At 40.7% G+C, this 16,342-nt stretch overlaps 1 protein-coding gene across 3 annotated transcripts in view; it reads right to left on the minus strand.

Annotated features, from left to right (window-relative positions):
* Osbpl1a (oxysterol binding protein like 1A) overlaps window positions 1–16,342 on the minus strand; it is a 187,322-nt gene that overhangs the window by 112,193 nt on the left and 58,787 nt on the right. For all 3 annotated transcript variants that reach the window (XM_036204247.1, XM_036204246.1, XM_036204248.1), the window contains 2 exons: window positions 15,867–15,989; window positions 9,242–9,323 (listed from right to left, as the gene is read on the minus strand). In XM_036204247.1, the coding sequence (XP_036060140.1) occupies window positions 9,242–9,323; window positions 15,867–15,989 (205 nt within the window). The remainder of the gene's footprint in view (window positions 1–9,241; window positions 9,324–15,866; window positions 15,990–16,342) is intronic.

Consider the following 16,342-nt stretch of genomic DNA (forward strand, 5'->3'; position numbering starts at 1 on the left):
ACGCAAACACTTCCGGCTTGAGGAATGACGGTCTGAGGAGAAGTTTAAGATCTCAGGAACATCACTAAAAACACACGTGCAAGTGTTTATGTCACCACAAAGGTGGTAAACTCTAAACACCAATCTTCCTCAGTCTTGCTTCAAATACTCTAAGACTGTCTACATTAATGTGACTTAAGGAAAAGGGTCCTACGTAGGAAAACTACTTATCCAAACATAAGGCAGAAGTGAACAACGAAAGGGGAAAATGAGTAAACACAGAAATGAACCACCTTTCTTTAATATCAGGGCAGGCAGACCCCACAGTGTCCCTGTGTCCCCAACAGTTCCCCAGTGACAGCTACTCTAAATGAACACAAATGGCTGAAAGCTTCTATACTCTGAAGTGTATGACTTTACATACTTAATCTTTCATTTTGGATCTTTGGTATACACCATGAAGGTTTAGTCTCTACTTGCTTGTTAAATGGCTAAGAAAGTAGCACATGCTGGATGTCTGGGACTCCAGCAATAGAAATGTAACAGATGTCGTACACTACTGTGAGACGCACAAGAAAAAACAGATCCAGCCTTTGTCTTCCATAAGTGTTCTGGGTAATCTAGTAATTTTCCACTTTTGTGACACAAATGACATTAAGATAAAATCATGGATCTGTTTTTTCTAGGTAAATACCATCACATCAATAAAACCTACCTTGTAGATAATTTCTGATTTAGATATTTGATTAATACAAAACAAATATTGTTCAAACCCACAAAGAATACTTAAATGTACTTCAGCAAACTCATTCTAGAAGCTTTCTAAACACACATGCACACACACACACACACATTGTTTCATTTCTCTGGAAAATTATTGTTAAAACCAGGTCTTCAGATAAACCTTAATTTTTGTGGCAGATTGCTTTAAGAGCTGAGGACCCCTGGCTTATGATCCACCTCAGCGTTACACAGACCAGTTCACATGGGCATGCTTCTTTTTCTTTTTCTTTTTAATTTTTTCCTCCCTCCACCCACTCCCCAGCCCTCCTGCATCCTCACATCCCCCAAATCGAGGTCTCCCATGGGGAGTCAGCAGAGCCCAGCACACTGGGCCTAGGCAGGTCCAAGCCCCTTCCCACTGCACCAAGGCTGTGTAAGGTGTCACACCACAGACACCAGATTCCAGAAGCCTGCCCATAGACCAGGGACGGATCCCGATCCCCCTGCCTGGGTGATGGGCATGCTTCTTAACAACAACATTTACATAGTGTTACACATTATGAAAGAACACCTGAACTTTTAGAAAGGTGATCAACTATGATTCACTAAAAACATGTTTTAGGCTGTTAATATATGGAAACAACTAAACTGCCATGCATGAATGCAAAATAGCTACTATGTTACCTTATTTGGCTTCCTATAATAATGTAATTGCTAAGTTTGAGGTAAAAATTATTTTTGTACTAACATTATTTTTAAAATCATGAAAGCTGCTAGAAGATCATATTGGAAAAAGCTTAACTTTAGAAACATATAAAAAGCTCACAATCTGTCATTTTTCATAATTATACTGTACAATTTTTAATTGGATAAGCTTTAAAAATAATGAGAACGTACTGATTTCTTTTGTCTATGTAGCAAATTAAATCTCATGTATTATATGAAAATGATAGGATAAAAAAGTAGATTACTGAATCTATTCTAAAAAGAGGGAGAATATAGGTATGATAAGATAAATGGTAGATTATTGAATCTACTGTTAAAAACTACTAGTTTTAAATATTTTACATTGGATTGGATTTTGTATATTGTACACAAATTTTGTATACTGACACAAATTTGAGATTAATTTTGTTAGAACATACTATATACATATATATATATATTTCTAATCTTGTTCAAGGTATTGTACCTAAACAGTTAATTTAACAATGCAATGCAAATTGCTAGTCCTTGAAAGTTATTATTACCAACTAATTAGGATATAAAGAAATGCAAGTTAGTAGTCATTACAATCAAGCTTGTAAGTCATATTAGGTATATTTTCAAGGTCAAATACATATTTTAGATAAACAGGTCATCTTCAAACACTTCAGAGATCTACATAATATGGCATTTAAGATGTATGACAGTGAGACATGTCTGCTCCTGGCCGCACCAATCTACTGCAGAGAAGATGATGAGTATTGAAGAAACTCCACATGGAAAATGCCCTTGCCTCGACTGCTGGCAGTATGCTGTCCAAATGGACAAGTAGGACACAAAAAAAAAGGACTGCCAAACCTTGCCAAAACAAGGTAGGAAAGCCCTTCAGAAAATCCTGCTTCGCAGATAAGTCTGTCAGATATGTTAGACCGATGGGCTGAAGATTGATGCCCCAACACTGCAGAGGAACCTTGAGTGACTGTCCACTCAGCCAGCTGTTTCTGTCATTTCTCACATGTTTTGGAAGTCGCTTGTTTGCACTTCCTGCTTACTCAGTAAATATTATTTCCTTCTCAATTCTCTGAGGGAGTTGAAGATTAGATAGTTATAGTTTCCCTTGTTAACAAATTCAAAAAGAAACTCATTAAAGAGGTGTAAAATGGGTAAGTTTGAAACACATAAAAGCTAGTTTTAGGTTGATAATGCAAGTTAGGACAGAAAGTAAATTAGGTACAACATTTTGGACTCACCAAAATGGGATAAATAATGGAATATTTTCTCTGAATTTGTCAAATGTTAATGGACTGGACATTGTTAATGTTATTCTTCACTGTATATATTGTATATAGTTTTTTATATTAGTTATAAGCTTTTTTTTATTATTTTAGACAAAAAAAAAAAAAAAGAGGAAAAAGCAAAGCTATGAGATCTCAAGTGCTGGTATTAAAGGAATGTGATTCCCAAGTACTGGGATTAAAGGTGTGTGCTACCACTGCCTCGCTCTGTTTCTCTCCTAGACTGAGTCAACCTCTAGTAGTCCAGGGTGGCTTTGAACTCACAGAGATACAGATGGATCTCTGTAGCAGGAATCTTAAAAGTTCTTATTAATAAGAGCAAACCTGAGGCCAGTTATTGGAGTGAATGCTGGAAGATCAGAGAAGCAGAATAAAAGTAATTTTTCAGTCTGACTTTACTACCAGATCAGAATCAAATAAACTCACAAAATCAGTACTCTTTCCTGAAAGTGAAGAAAATGAGACATAAAAATTTTTAAAAAATCAAATCTTTTTAAAATGTCTGTATAAAATTGTAACTTGAAAAAAAGAAACCCAAGAAATAGAACAGTATAGCTAACTCAAGAATATAAATTGACCAGCTAGCTCACATTAAGATGTTAGTTTAGAAACAATCATGCACATTGGAATGCTCTATGTACTGGTATCTGTATAGCATGTGCCTATAATTTATAATAATTGCACTAAAGGATGTAAGATATATAGCTCAAAGTACAGTATTAAACTGGTTAAACAAGAAAAGATAGCAGTGATGTGATAAAACTCAGAGCAAACAAATGCAGCATTCTTTGACAATGTTAGACAGACACCCAGTGAAGGAAGTGATTATGGATTAGAGGAAGCAACTGTGAGGCAGAGGAGAGCTGACTTGAATCTTAAAGAGCAATAGCATCACTGTTGCTAAAGGCAAGCTGGATAAAATGTCCTACCTAAAATACTGTCCTAAGAGAAGACAGTGTCACAGTATGGTCAAGGCGACTCTAGAGAGACGCTAAGATTTCATGTCCCATTGACTGAGCAGCGGCCATGCAGAAGGCACCAGGCCAGGTGCTGAGACGAAGCTTTAAGAGGGGCATGCATTTTGTGCTTTTCTGTTCCTTTTTATATTCTGGTTTGTTTGGGGGTTTTGTTTGTATGCTTTCTAAAAAGAAATAAATAAAGGTATCTCCACACCCTTTGTTGGGTAGGTAGGGAGGTGGGGAGGATCTGAGAAGAGCTGTTGGGGAAAACCCATGGTCAGAATATATTGTATTAAAAAATTTTACAAAGAGATATTAATTTGTGAGTTATAGAAATAATATTTTAATGCACAAAGAAAGTTCCAAAGGAAAAAAAGGAACGACAAAAAGTCTTTATCTTTGCAGAGCTTGTATCTAGAAAGTGGGGGAGCCCCCTTGAAGACTTCAGAATGCATGGAGAAAATGTAAAGTGAACAGGAAAAAGAATGAATCATATTTAATGATTTTTTTGAAAGCTGGATCTTTCCAGGAGACCCTATTAGCTCAACTAAACAGCAGCAGCCAGCAGAACTATGACCACATATTTTGAATTCTTTAACAAGGAAGACTGGAATGAAGCAGTAAAATTCGTTTAATCCAACTGAAAAGAAACTCCCTCAAAACCTACTGACTGGCTTGCATAGCTCCTGACTGACATTATGAGAACAGAACTGAAATAAACATTAATTAGAACAGAGCCATGACCGAGAGAGCCCCACCTGTGGGCAGGTCCAGGAGGCGTCCTGGTGAGGTCTCTGCCACAAAGAATGAAGTGAGGATGTGTCAGTGTGTGAGGCTGGTCCACATTTGAAAAAACAATACGCCTTTCTCCTGATTGCTACAAACTTTGGCAGAAGTAGAACCCATTGGGTCATCTAGTTAGACAGGCACACTGCCTTACCTGCTGGCCTCCTTCCTCAACCCTGCTGCCTGAAAGCCAGCCTAGAGCAAGGCTGAAGCTCTGTCTCCAGTGGCTACATCATGGCGCTCATTACATGCAACCCTTGTGACCTATGCGGTTCCTTGCTCTTCCCATCTTTTCTAAAGTGTAGACCCACCCAGAGCTGGAACAGACACAAAACTATAGAAAGATCGCTTGGGCTATGAAGGGAGAAAGTGCAAAGTGACTTGGAAACATACAGCAAGAACACGGAGGCTAGCCTCAGCGATGTCAGAAAGTGTGGGAACTACATATAAGATGATGAGGACGAACCCCCACCTCGACCTTGTGATTAAACATGCTAAGAGAACCTGACACATGAGAACAAGAAGTTCCTGCTGCTGATCAGAGGACAGGAAGAGAGAGACGACACTACTGACTGAGTAGACCAGGTCACGAAGTCAGAGCAGACCCTTCGGGCACTGAGGAAGAGCCCACTGACACATCGGGGAAAACCTGGCTGGACTTAGCGGGAAACAGCAGCTGCGGACATTCGAGTAGTAGAAGGGTTGACGGGACAGTGCTGGGGTGGTGGGGTGGCAGTGACAACAGACAGGCAGAGAAAGAAGAGTGTGGCTACAGACATGGGCTTAGGAAGCTGGTGAAGTGCAGATGAATTTTTTGAGAAGAAAAACAGAAAGAATGGTGGCGCACGCCTTTAATCCCCGCACTTGGGAGGCAGAAAGCAGGTGGATCTCTGTGAGTTCGAAGCCAGCCTGGTCTACAGAGTGAATTCCAAGACAGCCAAAGCTACAGAGAAACCCTGTCTTAAGAAAGAAAAAAAAAAAAAGAATGAAAGAATGTGGGGATGAATAAAGAGAAGAAAAGGGCTGACTGAAAAAAATGCAAATTTTAAATTGTAGGCTGGAAACATACCCTGCTTTGAATTTCTAAAACAGGTAACATGGAGTTGAACAGCTTAATTAGAGCATCGAAGCTGGTTGACAAAAGGAGACCATCTACCCAACCCTACCAAAGAAGATGCCATTGACAACAGCAACGACAAAGTAACATGCAACAGAGCTCAAAAGGAGACCAGTAGATGAGAGCGGGAAGTCAAGGCTGACATGACAGGCTAATGTGAGCAAGGGTAAGGACAGAAGTGGGTGTAAGAACATGAACCCAGGGACTGACAGACACGAGGGCACTCTGATGCACTCCCTCTATGCTGGCTAGTTTTTATGTCAGCTGACACAAGCTAGAGCCATTGCAGAAGAGAGCACCTCACCTGAGAAAAGTACTCCATAAGACTGGCCTACAGGCAAGTCTGTGGGGCATGTGTCCAGTCCATTGTGGGTGCTGCCATCTCTGGGCAGGTGGTCTTGGGTGCTAGAAGCAAGCAGGCTGAGCAAGCCCTGGGGAGCAAGCTAGTAAGCAGCACCCCTCCATGGCCTCTGCATCAACTCCTGCCTCCAGGTTCCTGCCCTGTTTGAGTTTCTGTCCTGACTTCCTTCCACGAGGAACTATGACAGAGAAGTGTAAAGGAAAAAAAAAACCTTTCCTCCCCAACATACTTATGATCATGGTGTTTTATCGCAGCATAGAAATCCTACCCAAGACACCCTCCTAAATCAAGGGTGTAAACCCTTGTAAATACACACACCAAGAACTAGCTGCAGAGCCTGACCTACAGGACTGCTCTGAGTAGGGTTTTAAATTGTTATCTGTATAATGAGTAGAAAGAAAATTATAACTACATAAACTTTAAAAGATCATGTTGCCACGGGGAAACAAATATTGTTACATTTATTTTATTTAGTGTGTGTGTGTGTGTGTGTGTGTGTGTGTATGTGCGCGCATGCATGTAGGTGTGTGCGTACCATGGTACACATGTGGAGGTCAAAGGGCAACATGAAATCTGTTGTCTTCTTTTACCTTGTGGGTTTCAGGGACTGAACTAGGTCACCAGACTTCATGGCAAGCACCTTTCCCTGCTGAGCCATCTTTCAGCCTACATATTTTAAACCTTCCATCTTCAATTTCTGGGATCCAAAAGGCATAAAGTCTAGACATTATGGAGGCTGGAGTGATGGCTCACCGGCTAAGAAGACTGACTTCTCCACCAGAGGACCTAGGTTCAATTCCCAGCACCACATGCCAGCTCAAAACTGTATCTCTTAAGAATTGACACTCTCATACAGACATACATGCAGGCAAAACATCAATGCATATAAAATAAAGCTAAATAAATAATACATTTTAAAAAAGACTAGACATTACAAAGTTAGGGAATTAAACCAAAAAGGAGACAAAAGTGAGAGAGAAACAAACTAGAAAATAATCCTTACAAATCATCAGGATACAACACAGAAGGAATGGGAAACAGCTCAGCAGAATTCTTGCTCAGCATGGCAAGGCCTGGACCAAATATTGCACACGCCAACACAAAGCAGTAGATCCGAATGCAACGCAAAAACGTGGACATTTTCAGAGACTAAGAGCTGGGGTAAAATAAGAAAGTTCCACACATCTGTCACTACTGAGTCTGTATGCTAGGAACAGAGAGAGACTCAAGCAAGTCACACACAGAGCAAGAACACCCAAACCTACAGACAGAGTAAAACTGCAGAACATCAACGCACAGTCTGAAGCTGTGCATCACCAAGAGAGGCAGAAGAGCAGACAGACTGCTGGGAAAGCATCCTATTGAAAACACCAAGTCCGTCTTCAAAATGTTCAGCATCAGGCCTGAGATGTAGCTCAGAGATCAGAGGGCCAACCTTGCATACTTAAGACGTATGAATCAAGGGGGGAAATCCAGAAGAAAGAAAGTGGAAACAAATAAGGGCAAAATAAAGACACAAACACATGCATGCACACAAATAAATTAAATGTAATACATTTTTAAAAATAAAACAGTGAACCCAGAGGGAAGGGCATGATGTAAAAAGCTAAGGCATTAACTGTGGGATTACTGTGGGCCAGAATGCAAACCACGGCATTCTTGTCTTCCACCCCATTCTGGTTTGTTCACTCATTCGTTCTTCTCTCTCCCCTTCCTTCCCTCCCTCCTCCACCCTTCCCTCTTTCCTCCTCCTCTCATGTCTTTTTTTTTTTTTTTTTTTACCCAGACAGGGTTTAACTCTGGACCAGGCTGGCCTTGAACTCACAGAGATCCACCTGTGTCTGCCTCCCTAGTGCTGGGATTAGAGGTGTGTGCCACCACTGCCTGCCATATTTTGGTTGTTTCTAAAAGGTCTTAGTGATTTGAACAACCTCACATCTAATAACCAGACATGTACTCCTTTCTCCCTGACTCTTAGAGAAATAAGTTGCAAGTGTATAAGCTAGATAAGTAGTCATTTCATTCCCCAGAGAAAGGGGGAGAGGGATGGAGAAAAGGAGAAAAGAGCAGAGGGAGGGAGGGAGGGAGAAACAGAGATTTCATATCTGTATCATGCTTGAAGGCTGGGAGACACCACTCTCAGAGGTGAGGAGGGCTGTGTAAAGCAAGAGACCAGCAGCTGCCATACTGGGAATTCCTCCGGGAAGGGACAGTAAGACCAAGATCACCAAGGAATGCAGAGGTGGCACCATAAACAGACCCGGGGCATGGGAAGGATAGGGGAAGTCAACAGAACTGTTGAGCCATGGCCCAGGAGGATGTGTTAGCCTTAAGGCAAGGCTCCTATTCTTATAGAGTAAAGCTGCTGCCCTTTTAAAGACTGCTAACATACTCTCAAGGCTGGTACTCTTTTGTTTCAGCTAAGGCTCTTTGAAGAAATTCACATGAGACAGCCATAATCACTGCATCACTATGGCTTGTTCTTTTTGTGACCTGGAGAAAACTTTGCTTGTAATGCTAAATTTTCTGCCCAAGCAGAAATGATTCTGCCAGCTTTCCTTTCTGCACCAAGCATGTAAAACAGAAATGTAAACCTAAAAAGAGCATGCTCAGGAATGTGCCCACCCCTCCATGTGCATTCCTATATGAGCATGTGTGGGTCTCCTGATAATCGCTCTTTGTTCAAGGACATCACTGTGTCCAAACAATGCTAGTGCTCTCCTTACTCAAGGATAAATGTCTACTCTGGTGGTGCTATGGGTCTGTGCACTCACCAAGACGAAACCCACTGTCCTGTTATAGAGGAGCAGAGAGAAACCCTTGATCTACTTCTCGCATCCTCTCCACCCATCTCTCGAGAGGCCATCCTGTTTGCTGAACCCATCAGAGGTCCAGTCTAAGCAGGTCTCAGTAAAGGAGCTTTGTTGTACAAGGCATGGCAGAATGGGTGTGGAGGAGCATACCAGCACAGGCACAAAAGACAGCATCAATCTACTATTTTCCAAAGCAATGTTATCAGAATGAGAAATGGAAGCTGGTGAGATAGCTCGGTGATCAGAGGGCTCAGTGGTTAGAGGCCTCACTCACACAGCTGCACCTGACAACCCAAGTGCCATTCCCCTGGACTCACTTGATGGGAGGAAAGGACTGACTCCCATATGTTGTCCCTGCCCTCCACAGGCAAGCCATGGCACAAACAAGCAAGCCGAGTGCAGCACACACAGTCTAAAATGTACAGCCACACAAACTGACAGAGGGTCAAGAGTGGAAGTCTAAGGTAATTCATGCTCGCTCGCTCTCTCTCTCTCTCTCTTACCTTTGGCCACATCACACTCCTTAATCATTTTGAGAAAGTTGTAAATTTCCCTATCTAGTCTCTGTTGACATGTTTGTGCTCTCTGAAAGAAAAAAAAAAGCAAAATTAAACCAATAAAAGACTTCCAAAATTACTTATGCATTAATGTTTCTATCAAAATTTGCAATTCATATACATAAGACTCTTTACAAAAGGATATGAATGAAACATTTCATCAAGTAGTTTAATAAAAATAAGTATTTAATTCCAAACACATTCAATATCAGTCATGCAAACAGCACACAACTGCATTATTACGCAATGTTCTCTCATTACACCATGCATATTCAGAGTTAATTTCTTTGATTTGCTAGATCTGAACAAATTCCTCCCAAAAATTATAAAATGCATTTCTTTTCTCTTAAATTCATTTCTTAAGGATACATTTTAAAACTGTTTTTTGTTTAAAAAAAAATCCAGATGGCCCTAACATTTAGAAATCACAAGCTGATTCTTCATTCAGCATTTTAAATACACACTGCCACCACCCACACCATCAGACCAAGCAGGACATTTTTTTAAGTAAGTTGAAGCTTAAGTAAGTGAAAACAAGGTAAAGTCAATGATGGAGAGCAGTCTTCCTTGAAACTTTAAATTTCTTCATAGGAAGATTCCTAGCAGTTAAATGTAAATACAAAAATTCATCATCAGGTTGGGGATTTAGCTCAGTGGTAGTGCGCTTGCCTAGCAAGCACAAGGCCCTGGGTTTGATCCTCAGCTCAAAAAAAGAAAAAAAAATCATCTAACTTGCATCCCAGCCTAGAGCAGATTCAAAGAACAAAATGCAAATCACTGTCAATTTTAAGCTGGTTTTATATAGCAAAAAGAGTAAGCAAGAAAATCAGACTGGAATTGCTGGGGTGGTAAATGAAAACGTTTATTCTGTGAACCAAGACTTTGTAAATATTAGAATCATTACTGTGGGCAGAGTAATGGACTCAGCTTCCTTACTCTGTCCTCAGAACATAAACTGGTGCATCACAAAACATCTGCTTATTCAAAATTAAACAAGTGTAGCTGTGAGCCAAGGCGACACAGGTAAGCACTCTTTTCTCCTATTTCACTTTATAAATTTTTTAGCTCTTATAAAGCTCAACCCAACCACAGCAGAATTATTCATGGGACCACATCAGTGACAGGTAATGTTCTCTTTTAAATGTGTATTAGCCCTTCTGTTTTGAGACTCCTAATGACATCTAAATATAACATACATTTACTTATTTATCAAGAGAGGAATGCTTATACTGTGTAATTTAAAACCCTATAAAGAGAGGGCTGATTTGCTGCTCATTTTTTCACACTGCCTGTGAATACAGGTTGAAAGGTAGGAAGCCCCTCCAGAAACACTCACTGCAACTAAATGCATGTCTCTTGACTTATTAATAGAAGACCATCCTCACACGATGCACATTACTATTCCTGCTCATGGCGAAGTCAATGCCACTGCTTACTCATATTTCCTTTCCATAGTACAGGTCGGCTAAGGAAGCACTGGCTCCTCCATCTGCAGACTCCTGATCAGATGCACTGCACAGCTCCTGGGTGTAACTAGGTGAACCACACCCTCCCCAGTGCCACATGCCCCTTCATAGCATACTGATGTCAAAGCTTTTAAAATGCTTCTTTGCCCACTGGTTTAAAAGGGACATAAAAGTTAGCTACAGAAGAGCCCATGAACACCAGTATTAACATAACTCTTGACTGACACTAAGACAGGACAGAAGTTTTCAATACATTCTCTAATTTGCTATCACCCTCATTAATAGTTATAAAAAGCAAAAAATCTTCTGGGCTAGGCAGTAACCACACATCTATCAATCCTAGTACTGAGGAAGAAGCTAAGGCCATAGTATTATGAATTCTTGCCCATCCTGGGCCATGTCTCCAAAAGTTAGTGCTTGTGAACACTTTGTGATATCTAGCATGGTGCCTCATTGTTGACTTCTACATCATCAACCTTATGCCAGGGAAACTGAAGTTTTCAATTTGATTTATTCATTATATAAGGGAAGTCCCACTATAAACATTATCCTAATATTAACATCTGACAATATTTTTAACTTTATCCAAGCTATCTCGGCAGAGTATCTATAGAACAAGGGTAATACCCATGAGCACAGAAGCCCAGTGCACCAGAGAGTTCCAACAGTGAGCAGTCCACCACAACACGCATCTCCTGTTCCAACTTCTGTCCACATACTCTTTAGCTATCACTTTCACTGACTCAAGATGATGTTCATCCACCTTGTCCTGACTAGGAGGGTAACTTAAAACTGCACCAAGGGAGTGGGTAGGAAGGAGCTACAGCTAAGACATTTGCTAGAGAGTCCACAGTTGATTAAGAAGAGAAGCACAGTCCTTAGTATTTAGCAATAAAAAGTAACTACTAAAAATACACACCACTATAGACCGTACAGCTCTGTCCCCATGCAACTGGAGAGCAAGAAATTGGCAGTGCTTCTAACAACGCTGATGTCATGAGCCTCAACAGTCAGAGACAGGACTCTGTGAGGTTATGGGCAAGGTCTGTACCCTGTGTGACAGGTGAAGGGTTCACACAGGTTCAAAAACATACATTCTTGAAAATAACAGACTGTAGACCCTAACTTTTGCAGAAAACTACACTGTGGAGAGCGGTACCTAGTGATCACCTATAAGCTTTTTTTTTTGGTTTTTCGAGACAGGGTTTCTCTGTGTAGTTTTGGAGCCTGTCCTGGATCTCACTCTGTAGACCAGGCTGGCCTAGAACTCACAGAGATTCGCATGGCTCTGCCTCCCAAGTGCTGGGATTAAAGGCTGCGCCACCACCGCCCAGCACCTATAAGCTTCTCAACTCCAGCCAGATCCAGGCTGGGTCTTCTCTTGTGTGAGGCTTGCAATCCACAGCACATGTTTATTTTTCTGGTGCCCAGTGCTGGCCTGACCCTGCGACTGTCGTAATGTTTTACACTGTAACAGATAGCCACAGAAAAGTAAAACTAAAGTGATCTGGAAAGAGACGTGACTCCCCTCATACACTGTCATCCCAGAGGCCCTTCTTGCCCTGGTTCCTGTCCAAAAGTGGAACTGCCCATTTCCCCTCCATCCAGGGCTGCTCTCTCCCACACAAGTGTGGGTGTGCACATCCTACTGTCTGCCCTTCTTTTCACCCAAGTAATAGCTTCTGTTAGTTTGTTTCTGCTTTTTTGAAGCAGGGTCTAAATGTAACCCTGGCTAGCCTGAAAATCACTGTGTAGCTCAGGCTACCCTCAAGCTCTAGGCAATCCTGCCACCTTAGCCTCTTGCGCGCTGGGATTACAGGTATGCCCCACTGTACCTGACTCTCCACTCTTTTCAGGCTATGCATCCGAGTTCAGCAGCACACATCAAGTCAGCCACATCATGTGGCTGCACTGTCCTTATTAGTCCCTGTTTGTGCAAATGTACCTTTCTGCATATTCATTTTAGTTAAGAATCACTTAACAGGCCAGCCTTTAATCTCAGCACTCGGGAGGCAGAGCCAGATGGATCTCTGTGAGTTCGAGGTCAGCCTGTGCTACCAAGTGAGTTCCAGGACAGTCACAAAGCTACACAGAGAAACCCTGTGTCGAAAAACAAAAACACACAAAAAAAAATCACTTAACTAAATAAGTTAAATAAACAAACTCACTTTATTTTGTCATTTGAATTTAGCATTCTGTTAATTATTTTGTATATTACAAATATAGTTGAGATCCTAAAGAATTGAGATGTCATCAACAAACCAACCCTCACTTGCTAATATGATATTTTGTTTGTGGTCTGACAAATAAAGCTTACCTGGAGATCAGAGGGCCGAGCTAGCCACTAGTTAACCATAGAGGCCAGGAAGTGGTAGCATACACTTTTAATCCTAGCACTTGAGAGGAGGAAGCAGGAAGATCAGAAGTTCAAGGCCATCCTTGAACCAGTCTAAAAGAGAAACAGGGCAGTTGGTGGTGACATACACCTTAGTTCCAGCACTTGGAATCTCAAGCAAGCCTTTGAAGATTCGTGGAGACAGCATAGTCTCTGCTGGCTGCTGCTCTGCTGCTCTGATCTTTCAGCTTTCACCCTGATATCTGACTCCAGGTTTTTACTGTTAAGACTGATCAGGACCATGCTTCACTCACTGGTTAGCACCACCCAAGGTGTCTGTGAGTTCATCCATTGATGACGACAGAAACACTCTGCCCGCCTGTACCCTGAGCACTTGAGATGTTTCTGTTTAAAATGAGAAACTGAGCCAGATATAACAGCTATGCCTGTAATCCCAGCACTCAGAAAGCCAAAGCCAGTTCAAGGCCAACCTGGACTATACAGCAAGACTGTTTCAAACTAAAGCCAAAGTGAGTTAGTGAAATCTTAGTGTATTTTTTGTTGACTTGAATGTGAACAGCCATGTGTGGCTGGCATCGATGGTACTGGACCCTGCAAACCAATACGAAGCTTGGCTTCCACTCCCAAGCTCTTCCCTGACACACTCTGACACAGCATGAAATGTTTCTTTTCTCCTTAGTGCCTTATCCCCAAGGCAATGACAAAGGTTTAAAAGAAAAGCTTTTCCGTTTTTAGAGGCCTCAGTCTGAAGGATGAAAAAATGAGACCAAAGTTCACAGAATGGTTACTTTCTCAGTATAGACACCATGCCCACTTACTTTTTGTCAAAAGGAATGCTAAGAGAACAAGATTAGTTTGTAGTTAATTTAGACATCTACTGAGTACGTTAGTCCCAGCACCTAACTTCCTCACTGTGTCCTGTGGACACCAAGAATAAATTTGCTCCATCATCTGGCCCACAGAATTTCCTTTAACTTCACCCAAGGGTCAATGTATCTAGAGTCATTTTGCCCAAGCTGCCTGCGAACATTCACACACCAGTTCAGATTTCCTCCATTCTGAACAAGGGCCCAGACACTGAGAATCAGAACCCTCACAGTTATCATCCAAAGTCCACTGCAGCACAGAGATGTCTGCAGCCTACAAAACCCGAGCATACTGCACACTGGCTACACTCTCACTGACTTCAGACACGCACTACACATAGCTTAAGGGAAAAAGTTGGTGGTTTTAAGTCCAAAGAAAAAAATGTTTAAAAAAGAATGAAATACAATGTAGAACTGAACTGATAACCTGCTTGACAGTCTGAAAAACATATTTTTTAAAATTTGTCTTTAACCATGAGTCTTGATAAGGAAGCTAGTATGTTTTCATTTTACTTATAGCTCTCATTTAAAATGTCTCAAATTACCATAATCCCAGAAGATACTACTTGCTTTATAAATCCATATACAATTTATCACTCATATTGAAGGCAAATAAATAGGAAGGCATTCTCTTTATTTAGGAAATATTGACTAAATCTTAAAGTATTTAGCATAGTTTTAAAAACTTTACTTAACATTTAGTCATGTATTTAAATCTTCCCTATTTTCCAAATCTCTTTTTTTAAGATTTATTTTTACTTATGTGTAGGTGTGTCTTTCTATATGTGAATCTACACTGAATGTAGATGCCAACAGAGGCCAGAAAAGGGCACTGGACTCCTAGAGTTGGCATTACAAGGTCTGAGTGTAGGACCTGGACTCTGGTCCTCTAAAGGAACAGCAAGTATTCTTAACTACTAAGCTCTCCAGCCCCTATTTTCTATGTTTTTATGTCATTCTAAATGTTCTGGTAGATGTTATTTTTGTAAAATCCACCGGTCTAACAATTACATTTGCGGCTATTACATTTTATATTCTACTTTACAATAGCACAGATAGAGAGCAATCATTAACAAAGTCTAGCAGATACCTTCAACAGAGCATGGATGAGTCTAAATTTTCTGAAGTTCTACCATAAATTAAAATTAGGAATGATAGAGCCTAACATTCTCATCTGAGATTAGAGGCTCTTATGTGGATAAAACTGTAGACATTAGTAAACTTACTTTCATTAGACTTGTTTATTTAGAAACATGCAAATCCTTTAAATAATCCACTTAATTTCCATGTTTAAATTTAGTAGGAAAGTTCATGCGCTGTGAGATAACTATTTAAAAAGAGGCATTCCCTTGTAGTTCTAACTCTCCCAGATCCACCAACATTTACGATCAACGAGATGCATTTGAAAGATATATCCAGAAAAGTAATCAACACCTGCTCCCCACAAAATACCTACTGTCAGGAATGGATAAGGTAGAGTTGTCACTTCAGATAGAGATGTCTCCACTCATTCCTGTGCTTTACCCTATCCCTAAGCAGTGCCCAATACATATTGCAAGCAGCTTTAAATGAAACTACTGACCAAGAAATATGTCACTATGGTTGCATTATTTGAAACTGAAATATGCAGTGAAGTCATAAAGGAGAGCAGGCCAGGCTCCACATTTCCCACTTACTGGAGGCAGTTTCCAAAAACAAATGTATGTAACATAAAAACAGGTTAATAGCATCACAACATTTTCACCAGACATTTTACAGTACTGCCATGGCAGAGGTATATCAGTAGAACACAACTAGACAAAGAGCAATTATTATTTCTATGATCAGACATTTCCAGAAAGCATGGTTGAGTTAGGTATACAGGTTGAATAGTGTCTTCTCACCTCTAAAGACTCCTTCAGGTCCATGGGAGAAACCTCCTCTTCCTCTTCCTCGTCAGTCACCTGGTCCTGGGAACAGTAGTGAGTGCTGTACGCAGAGTGTTCCTCGATGGCTTCCAGCCACTTCTGAAACAATCCAAGAATTACATAAAACATTTTCACTCCAAGGAAATAGTAATAATCTATGAAGTATAAAATTTACATAGAAGAAATAACTATGGCAAAAAAGAACCCAAAATGACATTCTGAATGTTTCCTGCCTATGACCTGTCTGCATAAAAAGATATTCCTAGTGCTTTAAAAAATATCCTCTACACATGTATGTATTAATTAGTACTCAAATATAATACAGAAATTAATTCAAAATAACAAATGCCCCTGATAGAGTCTTTAAACTTCCCTCTGAAACTTCACAAGCCAGCCAGGCCTCCATCCTCTGCACTGCTCTCAACGTTCTTATCTTCCAAGTTCCCACAGAA

This window comes from Onychomys torridus, chromosome 13 (genome assembly GCF_903995425.1).
Source record: "Onychomys torridus chromosome 13, mOncTor1.1, whole genome shotgun sequence".
NCBI classification, from domain to species: Eukaryota; Metazoa; Chordata; class Mammalia; order Rodentia; family Cricetidae; genus Onychomys; species Onychomys torridus.